Below are 11029 nucleotides of genomic sequence, written 5' to 3'. Positions count from 1 at the left end.
AAAAAATAATATTAAAAAATCCTGCTATTTAGAAATATTAGGTTATATATTCACACTATGACTTTGAATGTGTCACTCAACTGATATAGATGTAAAGTTTAAAAATTCTGGGTCATCAGAAAAGCTTACCTTTGTAAATCCTTACTGTCTTGGGGGGTTGAATAATTTCGATTGCAACTGTATATATATATATATATATATATATATATATATATATATATATATATATATATATATATATATATATATATATGTATGCAGTGTGTTGCATAAATGTGTGTGTAAATTGAGTAATGCATCTGAACATTAAATGGGAACAATCTGGACCTTGTTTAAACTTGCCTCCACTAAAACAGTACATGCACCACTTCATATAATAAGAAAGAAAGTAAAACATGATTTTTTTTTTTTTTATTATAAACTGTGCTTTATGTACTATTGCACATGACTCACATGACCACTTTTTCTTCAGAGATGTCTGTTAAGTTGTTTTGGAATTTTCTATATGAAGAGCTCCTCATTAAGAGAACAAACAAATATGGGAAATAAATGTAAACATTAAACGTATAAAGGGTTAACATACACATTAAAAATGACAGGATTTTTTTTATTTTATTTTTTATGTATTCATACTAAACTAAACTATATTTTATTTTATTATTATTATTATTACTTATATTTTAAACTTTTTTAAAGATTTCATTTATATTACATTCTATTTTTATTTTACATGTTCACTTCATATGTATACTCCGAAAAATCAACAGAGTCTAGTCTTTTAATATTCATCAGCCTGGCGTTCGCCATCGGAAGACCTCCGAGCAACGTCAGCAAGATCTAATTAATATCAATGAGCAAACCCGGCCTTTGAATGTCTTGCCAAGCTGTGACGGAGCTTCGCGTTATACGCATGCTCAAAGATGCGTAAGCATTGGACAGGTTGTACGTTCGTGTGAGAACATATGGGCAGGTAAATAAACCGCCGAACATGTTTTTATTTGTGCTAAATCCTAATGTACTCATTACAGTAGCAACAATGTGAACATTCCGGTGTGGAGCTGAATTATGCACTTATCCTGTTGCGTTGCTTGCGAACATAAAACCAATCTAAATTAATTAGCACAATAATGTTGTGACTTATGAGTGTGATTAGCCAAATTTAGTCATTCCAATTTATGCGTTTACTGTGTTTGTTTGACATTCTAGTTTAGGTAGTGTTTAGCCTAAATATTTAGCATCTGTAAGGTGTTTCTATAATCATATTAAGGCATGACTGGTCATTCATATTATTGTTCATGTTTAGCTTAGACAGTGATGTAAAGACACTAGAAAGATAACTTGTAACACTCAAAACAATGTCATTTCCTTCTCCAATGACACAATGTTCAAGTTCATTTCCATCTGAACTGTCTGTAAACAATGAACCACAACAGACATCCTTGATTCCATGACTTCATCTCTGCTGTTTGTGAATCACTTTCTTCTGAATGCCTTCAAAAACAAAGTGCTAGACAGGAAAAGTTACAGACCTTGGCTAAGTGGTATTTTAGAAACCAAGATGATGGAGACCAACCTGTCTGTTATTTTTTTCTTTAATTAATGAATATATACAGTGTATTTTATATATATATATATATATATATATATATATATATATATATATATATATATATATTTTTTTTTTTTTTTCACATTTTAGAATAATAGTTAAGTCATCAAAACTATGGAATAACATAAATGGAACTATGGGAATTATGTTGTGACTAAACAAAATCCAAAATAAATCAAAACTGTGTTATATTTTGGCATCTTCAAAGTAGTCACCCTTTGCCTAGAATTTGCAGACATGTACTCTTGACATTTTCTCAACCAACTTCTTGAGGGATCACCCTGGGATGCTTTTTAAACAGTATTGAAGGAGTTCCCATCTATGTTGGGCACTTATTGGCTGCTTTTCTTTATTATTTGGTCCAAGTCATCAATTTCAAAAAAGTTTTTATTTTATTTTTTATTATTATTATATTTTAGTTTGATAATTAAATTAATATGGTGGCACAATTATATTTTTGTCTACAAAACTAACTAAAAAAACATTTAAGCATATGCCTTCAGATCAAAAGATTTTTAAGATCATGAGAAACATTTCAGTGAAGTGTTTCAAAACTTTTGACTGGTAGTGTGTGTGTGTGTGTATATATATATATATATATATGAGAGAGAGAGATTGTACTTTGGTCTTTGGATTCCCTCAACAAGCAATCATTTTCATTGATGATTTAGTGGTGTGATGTGATTATGTAATGTTTGTGTCATTAACTGAGCAAAGCTGACATATGTTTTTTCAGGGATCCAGTTTTTACCCCTATGACTGCCCTCAGCTTGCGTTCTCCATAATGGCCCCTTCCTCTTGTCGTTGTTGCTGTCTCTGTTCCCGACTATGCTCAAGATCTTCAGCCTAAACCTTGGCTCTGGGCCTGGGTTTCGTCACCTTGGGAACCAGTCGCATCCTATTACTAAAATTCTCAGCCAATGAAGGTAAAGTAATATTACACCAATATGTACAAACAGCAACTTGATATATTTATTCTCTTGATGTTAATTACTTACTGCCAATATATTGAGAACATATTGTTGCTGCTTTTGATGATCATTTGTTTTCTTAAACTTGCAGATAACAAATATGACTTTCTTCCTGCCTCTGTGAATTTAATGGCAGAGGCCATCAAACTAGTATTTTGTTTAGTGATGTCAGTACGGGTGGTCATTCAAGGTGAGTCAGCCTCAACTTTGATATGTACCAGAATAGCATTCCTCATTAGGCCTATCTGATTGATGATATTCTGAAATAAAGACATATATAACATCACTAAAACTATAACTTTTGTTTTCCAGAGGGTAGCTCTTATAAAGATTTGGGATGTGCCTCTGGTGCCTCTTTTCTCAGTTACTTGAAATGGTCTGTCCCTGCATTCCTCTACTTCCTCGACAACCTTATAATCTTTTATGTGATGACCTATCTGCAACCTGTACGTTGGACTTTTAAAGGATTTCAGTTGTAGATAAATATTAGTAGTTAGTAAAAAAATATAAGTAGAGAAATAACTCCATTGCATTTGCTACCTGTATATAAAAATTAATGATTTTTGGTTAGTGTACACTAAAACCATAAAATAGAGTAAGAAAGTTCATATAATGCCGAAGTATTCCTCACTTTTTTTTTAACAGGCCATGGCTGTATTGTTTTCCAATATTGTTATTTTTACAACAGCCATTCTTTTCCGAGTGGTTCTAAAGTAAGTATTTATCATTACACTACACTGTAAAAATGAGTATTTTTGTCTTGTTTTCCAGTTAAAATATCAAAATATTCTTAAAACAATATATATTCACTTGACAAGCAAAATGACATAAGGTATTAAGTCTTGTTTTAAGAGAAGTTGGACATTTTTTATTAAACTTTATGCTTAAAAAAAGAAAAAAAACAACTTGTTTTCCCTTTGAAATAAGTGTGTTTTTCTTTCTTACCCCATTGGCAAATTCTTGTTTAAGCATAAACCCCACTAAATGTAGTTTTTTTTTTTTTTCCCAAAAATAAAACAAAATATCTTATGCCGTTTTGCTTGACAAGTAAATTAAGAAATATATTCTTGGGAGTACATTATCTATCTACAGTTGCATACCAAATTGTTCAATAATAATATTTATTCTATAATCTATATTTGCATCCTGTGGCCTGCAGGAGGCGCTTGTCATGGGTACAGTGGACATCTTTGATCATTCTGTTCCTGTCCATTGTGTCGCTGACCACTGGCAATGGTGACCAGCATGCCATTGCTGTACATGGCATCCACCCAGCCCACATTTCCACCCTCTCCAACAGCTGCCTGAAATACGCCCATCCCAGGTTAGAGCAACAGAACCATACCGAATCAGAGTGGATGAATGGCTTGTCACGTGAGCTGTGGGACAGCCAGCTCATCCACAAGCTGAACAGCTTTGGCTTGGGATATGTCCTACTGCTGTTGCAGTGCTTCATATCTGCACTGGCCAACATCTACAATGAGAAGATCCTCAAGGAGGGGGAGCAGCTGGTGGAGAGTATCTTCATCCAGAACAACAAGCTGTATGTCTTCGGTCTGATCTTCAACAGCCTCACATTGCTCCTGCACTCTGATTACCGTGATTTAACGCTGCACTGCGGCCTCCTCTATGGCCACAACGTCTTCTCCATTGCTCTGGTCTTCGTCACCGCTGCTCTAGGTCTCTCTGTGGCTTTCATCCTCAAGTTTCGTGATAACATGTTCCATGTGCTGATGGGCCAGATCACCACAGTGATCATCACTGCGCTCTCACTCTTCCTTTTTGATTTTAGGCCATCAAAGGATTTCTTCCTGCAGGCGCCTGTAGTTCTGCTAGCCATCTTTATCTACCACAGCAGTAGACTGAAGGATCCAGATTACACTCTGCAACAGGAGAGGCTCAGGGTCATCAATGGTGAAGTGTTTGAGAGGTCAAGAGGGGTAAGTGTTGCAAGTTCAGATTCAAATAGACTCAACCCTGAGGGTGGATATTAAAAAAATATATATAATTATTCTTTGCTTAATCGGATATTGGTTCTCTAATAGGGTTGGGTAAAAATATCGATTTTCCGATGCATCGCGATCTGCGTTTGAACGATCTCGATCCTATAATCCTAAAATCGATCTTTCATTCTATGCGTCAACCCTCTATAATGCAGTAAATCACTTGCATGTGCTTCTAAATCTCATGCTATGTGGCTAAATATGTCTATGTTTAGCCACTGGCTAGTAAATGTTCAGATTTCACTCACCAGTGATTGAGTAGTAAAGTGGAGAAGAAATTATTAGCACAGAGGTCCTTTCACTGCATGTTGAGAGTAAAAGTTTGGTTTAACTCGTTCTGTGTGTCCAATGACGAGATCCACGGATCCATTTGTCATTGAACAATGTCTCTTTTTATACCCGTTCTGTTTTTTACTGTTTTTTTTACAGTCGGTGATTAAAAACAACAAAAAAAGAAAAACTGTATTCTAATCACACGTAGATGCGTTAAAGAAACCACGCATGTCTTCTCTTGTAAACATGCTCTTACTGGCTGATGCCACTAGTCTCGGAGACAAAATAAAGATAAAGATAACAAAAATATATATGCAATATAATATATGCAATTTCAAGACATTAATTGATGGAACAGACTGAATTTGAAACTTTTTCAAAAGCTATGACCAATTTGATGAAAAACTAATGATAAAATATCATTTGTAAAATTTATATTTTCGAATTGTACCTAGAAGGTTGCCTAGAAGGCTCCTTTATAATAAGAGCATCAGCTGAGAGAGAATTTATTTTATATTTAAGCAAAATGGACATTGTAAAAGAAATGCACCCATATGAATCGATATCGTATCAAGAGCTGTGAATTAGAATCAGACTGAATCGGGAAATCTGTATCAATACCCAGCCCTACTAATACCAATAAATGCCACCATTTAGTGACTCTAAAAAATATCACCCAACAACACCATTTCACCATTGCATGTTCAAAAGGAAACAATAACTTGTACATAACATAAACTTAATACATTTTAAACAACTTAACATATAAATAAATATATAAAATATTGTTATCGTTTAGTTATTGTGTCTAAAAGCTGAAGAAAAAAAAACTGGCTCTGTATATCAGTTATCGGACACTTAATACCAGGATTGGTCACAAATAACAGTTCGTTATTCTCCTACTACAAGTAAGAGTTGTGCTCTTTTTGTTTAGAAAGGTTTTTACTTTGCACCTCAATGTATTGTCCAAATCTTTTCATGCATGGGTCATTCGTTTTCACTATTATTTTTTAAATTGTGTACACACTGACTCTTTGTGGGAAATGCTTGGTAAACCCTGATTTGATTTAGTGAGGATGGGTCAGAAACCCGATTCTCTGTATAAAAACACAATTTAGAGCAAAGCCCTACCTTAGATAATTGCATTATTTAAATCAAAAGTTATATAGAGAGCAGGGAATTCCATTAGTGGCAAAATGGCACTTTTCAATGAGAACTTTGTGTTGTTACATAGAATATCTTTTCCCTAGGGCTAGGGAAAATGAAAAAGTTCCAGCTGAGTTCATGTTTTCTGTATAGTAAATGACAACTTCTAACATGAATAGTATATTGCATGAAACTGCATTCATTGGACGGCATAATCCTTGAACTATAATCTTCCATGCAGATAAGTCTAAGATAAGAGGTAATGGAAATAAAAACATTTAGCATCATGTACTTCTGTACAGATACAATAGTCTTAATGGACATGTAGTATCTCATGACTATGTCTCATGTTTTGATTGCAGGATGGAGAAGAGTTGGAGAGACTAACCAAGGCTGACACAGACAGCGATTCAGAAGAAGAGTCTTTTTAAGTCGGTTTTGAACCCATCTCTGTAAATACTTTGTAAATATTCTGGAATCAGCGTGTATATGCATAATGTGTATTATAGTTAATTAAGAATCTAAATATGTACTGCATTGTTTCAGTTACATGGAATGTCCTAGAGACACCAAAAGGGATCAAAGAGTTATTATTATTAGCATTCTCTTACAAACTGTCCATGTAATTATTATGAGAATGTATTAACCTCATTAAGTTTGATTATGATTGTGAAGATATTACTGCTTTCATTACATTTTGGTTAGACTGTTCTTCATTGCTTCATAGTTAATATGAATATGGATACATAAGGTATTAAGAAATCATTCTATTTTTACTATACTACTCTAATGGTAACATCTGCTTTCACATATACACATTCACAAGCATCATGTACTATATGCCGTACTGTGATGGCATGTTTTGTATTTTGAGGTGTTGACATACGAAAAAAAATAATACTGTTCTGGGATTTTGGGGAGAATAAAATCCCACTTTAATCATATCTGCTTAAATATTTGCACAGTCATTTTATGGAAATTCTCAATAATTGTGTATAAAAGGTAGAATACAATTTTTCTAGTGTTAAAATATTTGGTCACACTTTATATTAGGTGGCCTTAACTACTATGTACTAACATTAAATACATACAAGACTATGTATTTACTGTGTAACTACATGTTGTTCGGCAAAATGCCCACATTTGCTGCTACTGAGGTTGAGGTACAGGTAGGTTTTGAGTATGGGTAGGGTTAGGGTTAGGATTAGGGGTTAGAGTTAGGTTTTGGGGTAAGGGTTGGGTTAGGGGTAATGTTAACAGTGTAACTACAAATGTAATTAAAGTACTTTAAATGTAATTTCAATGCAACAACATGTATGTACATAAGTAAATTGTATCAAATGATTAAGTACATAGTAGTTAAGGCCACCTTATATAAAGCGGGTCCAAATATTTATCTAATCGCATCTTAGTATGCAGAGTCTACTATATGTAAGCCAATTGTAGGTTGCTCTGTTTATTCTGACCAAGCTGATGCAGAAACATTGGCTCAACCAATGGTTTGGGGTGGGATTATCAGTTTGTTTGACCACAGGAATAGAAGGGAAGTTCTAGGAACCTAGTTGAAAACAGCAGAAAAATTACACATTTCATCTGTAATAATAAATTTGTGGCAACTGTCAAAATATTACTGACCAGCAGAGGGGGATAAAGTAAAGAAAATATTGTGCTATTGCAACAGTTTATCTTGATGTTCTTTAGTAAATGTTAGATTTTTATTTTTTTTAATGCTGTAAGTGCCTTCAAAAATGAAAAAAGGGCATCTTTAGGAGAAACATACAATTGGGGATCACATTGCACTAAAATTCCAGCTGTATTATACAATAGTTTAGCTGAGAATACAATTTGTATGAAGACTTTCAATATTTGGAACATATTGTGTCCAAAACACAAAGGCATGATAATAATATATCTTTACTGAAATTTTAGCACAACTTATAAGTTTATAAATAAGACATAAACCATATTGCGACAGTGCTCTTTACAATAAAGGAATAAAATCCAAACCATGGTTTCAACAAGAAAAAGCAGGATGTGACCTTTAAAAACAATCACTTTGTATAGAGAAAACATCCAATAAATACAAAAGTTATGTTAACTTCTTTTATCTACAAAAGATTTTGTCCATAGATGTAAAAGAGACCTTAGACTTATAGCAGAGGAGAGGTATATTTTAACAAGGACAGCTGTATATGATTATTGTAAAACTAGTTAAAAGGAAGTTTTAGAGTTATCTCTTACCCTGAAACTGTTTTATGGAAACTGTAAAACCTTCTGCAGGGTTCACAGGTTAGCCCTAATATCACCAGGGCCCTAATAACCCTGATGATAGCCATCCTGGTAACCCTCATGGTAACCGTGGTGGTAACCATAGCCACCGTACTCATCTTCGGGACAGCGCATGCCTAGAGACTGCTGGATGGCCATTTCCTGTCTGCGGAGCTGCATAGAGTCGATCAGATCGTAGATGATGGCCATAGACCACATGGGGGATGGGTACCAGGACTTGACATTTCCATCTTTCCCCACCAGCAGCATGGAGAAGTACTCAGGGCTGATCTGGAAATAGTTTCTGATGTCCCTCACTAGAGTTGCAGATATTCCCTCACGCTCCACAGTTGCAGTCCCTGAAACACAAATGTGGGTGTCAGAAGCAACATACACATGAAAAACATAGGATATTCTCAAGAAACTGCCATTTGTGTGTCCCCATGACTTACTACTGATGTAATTAAAAGGATAATTCACTCAAAAATGAAAATTCTCTTATCATTTACCCACCCTCATGCCATCCCAGATGTGTATGACTTTCTTCTGCTGAACGAAGATTTTTAGAAAAATATCTTAGCTGCATAGATCCATACAATACTAGTGAAAGGTGGTCAGATCTTTGAAGATCCAAAAAGCACATAAAGGCAGCATAAAAGTAATCCATACAACTTTTACTATAAATCTCCACTTTTACTTTCACTTTCACATTCTTCCTCTTTTTCATGCATATTGCCACCTACTGAGCAGGGAGGAGAACTGATGGTAAAATAGGACTTAAATATTGATATGTTTCACACCTTCACCTATCATCTCGCTTCTGAAGATATGGATTTAACCACTGGAGTCATATGGATTACATTTATGCAGCCTTTATGTGCTTTTTGGAACTTTGAAGTTCTGGCCACCATTCTCTTGCATTGTATGGACCTACAGAGTTGAGATATTTTTCTAAAAATCTTCATTTGTGTTCAGCAGAAGAAAGAAAGTCATACACATCTGGGATGCATGAGGGTGAGTAAATGATGAGAGAATTTTCACTTATGGGTGAACTATCCCTAACAGGATGCTGAACTTTTTCACATTATTTGATAGATGGAACTCTGTTTAGCATTTCATGCAAAATACATTTAAAATAGAACATGCATTTTATTTAGAAATGTTTGTTTTTCATTTAAATATTAACCAATTTGCTTTGTTGATGTTCCAGTTATTGTAATGCAACTTGTCCATGCAACTCTGTTATTCCATTAATTTTAATATTACTTTCCCTGCAACTCTGTTTTGCTGTCATCCATCCATCCTCTTTCTAAACATACATGTTAATACAAAAAAGTCTTCCACAGCACATTTTCACAAAAAACAGATTAATCTGAGTAAAATCAGCAGGATTTAGCAGATATTGGCTTTGCTTTCATCTGCATATGGGGCCTATATATAGGACTTTACAAAGATTTCAATGTCAGCACTCTAAAAATGGCTTTTTAAAATAATTTCTTAATCTAAATATCTTAGAAGGATGCTCTTCAAACTTGCTAATGCAGCCTTTCAAAATACACAGGAGCCGCAATGTAAACGAATGGAAAGCTGTCTGAAGTTTCAACAATGATGGGAAATATATAAACACCTGAGGCCTCTTTCATTTCTGTCCTGCAAAATATTATTCCAGTGGGAAGTGTTTGGTCATTTCTGAGCCCTGCTGAGCTGGAGAGGCTGACTCATGCAGGGAGGGGCCTGAAATAAGAGCCTATTTGCTGCTTTTCACTGAAACCTAAAAAGCAACTAATGTCAACACAACAACACTCATAAACACATCTAATTTGCTCTGATTAACCCTTGACTCAAACTAAACATCTGCCTGCTGTAAGATTTACATGTAAGCTGTCATATTGCGAAAAACAGCATGTTGTGTACAAATTAATCTAGAGGTGTTTGCCTAAAAGCGATGTGTGTATTTTTTTCCATGTTTAAATACTTACTCCTATCAGAGCCTAATATGCAGAGACAGCTATAAATAAGCCATTCGTAGGTTGATTTCCCCAAAAAGTGCAAGCACTGTGGCTCTGCGGTGTTCTGAAAACACTGCACTGATTGTTTGATTATCCTAACCAACCCGACACAGCAACATTGGCTCAACCTATGGCATGTGTTTGGGACAGGACTATCTGTTTGTTTGACCTTTGACAGACAGAGGCAGTGTTCAGGAAACCTGTTTGAAATCAGTCATTGAGCATGTTTACATGCACCAATATGCTGATTACTCCCAAAAATCAGCTTATTTATAAATCTGACAAAGCAAGAAAACCGTGTTTACATGAGATTTGAAATAATCGCATTATTCTCTGATTTTGACGTCAAACTGTGAACAGACACGTGCTCAACACGTGCGCACATTGGACAAGCAGGTGAGAACAATGGTAAAGATGTTTACACGCCATGCGAAATCCGCGTAATGGGCAAAAATCTACCTGTGTCGACCAGCTTATTCTTACACCATTTATAACCTTACGCCGATAAAGGAACGCCGTTTATTGCGTTTACATGAACACACGCGTTGTCGGCTTATTAAGCATAATCGGTGTAAGAATGTCAGGGTTCGTACAGATGCTTCAAAGTTAAATTCAAGGACTTTCAAGCATATTTTTATTTGTTTTCAAGGACTTTGCTCGAGATGTCATTAAAAATAATTCTTTATTTGTTAATTTAAAATAAAAATATTTTATTCACTATTATATTAATCATATTTATTTTTTTATAAA

At 34.7% G+C, this 11029-nt stretch overlaps 2 protein-coding genes across 2 annotated transcripts in view; one reads left to right on the top strand and one right to left on the bottom strand.

Moving 5' to 3' along the window:
- Positions 1–605: 605 nt before the first annotated feature.
- Positions 606–6790, top strand: LOC127446738 (probable UDP-sugar transporter protein SLC35A5). The gene is made up of 7 exons (XM_051707886.1): positions 606–970; positions 2346–2535; positions 2672–2770; positions 2893–3026; positions 3226–3293; positions 3740–4520; positions 6365–6790. The coding sequence occupies exons 3-7, from the start codon at positions 2710–2712 to the stop codon at positions 6431–6433; spliced, it is 1113 nt and encodes a 370-aa protein (XP_051563846.1). The 5' UTR covers positions 606–970; positions 2346–2535; positions 2672–2709; the 3' UTR covers positions 6434–6790.
- A 195-nt stretch (positions 6791–6985) lies between these two features.
- Positions 6986–11029, bottom strand: part of ccdc80 (coiled-coil domain containing 80) — a 59936-nt gene continuing 55892 nt past the window's right edge. Inside the window, exon 8 of the mRNA XM_051707875.1 lies at positions 6986–8629. Within this exon, the coding sequence (XP_051563835.1) occupies positions 8316–8629 (314 nt within the window). The 3' untranslated portion in view covers positions 6986–8315. The remainder of the gene's footprint in view (positions 8630–11029) is intronic.

Source organism: Myxocyprinus asiaticus, chromosome 10 (assembly GCF_019703515.2).
Source record: "Myxocyprinus asiaticus isolate MX2 ecotype Aquarium Trade chromosome 10, UBuf_Myxa_2, whole genome shotgun sequence".
NCBI lineage: Eukaryota > Metazoa > Chordata > Actinopteri > Cypriniformes > Catostomidae > Myxocyprinus > Myxocyprinus asiaticus.
Note: the sequence above shows the minus strand (reverse complement) of the source record. Positions and strands in the feature narration are given on the sequence as shown.

Coding starts and splice junctions, on each gene's coding strand:
- LOC127446738 (XM_051707886.1), top strand. CDS start 2,710: ATGGCAGAGGCCATCAAACTAGTATTTTGTTTAGTGATGTCAGTACGG. Junction 2,771..2,892: donor AGTACGGGTGGTCATTCAAG/GTGAGTCAGCCT, acceptor TTTGTTTTCCAG/AGGGTAGCTCTTATAAAGAT. Junction 3,294..3,739: donor CTTTTCCGAGTGGTTCTAAA/GTAAGTATTTAT, acceptor TGTGGCCTGCAG/GAGGCGCTTGTCATGGGTAC.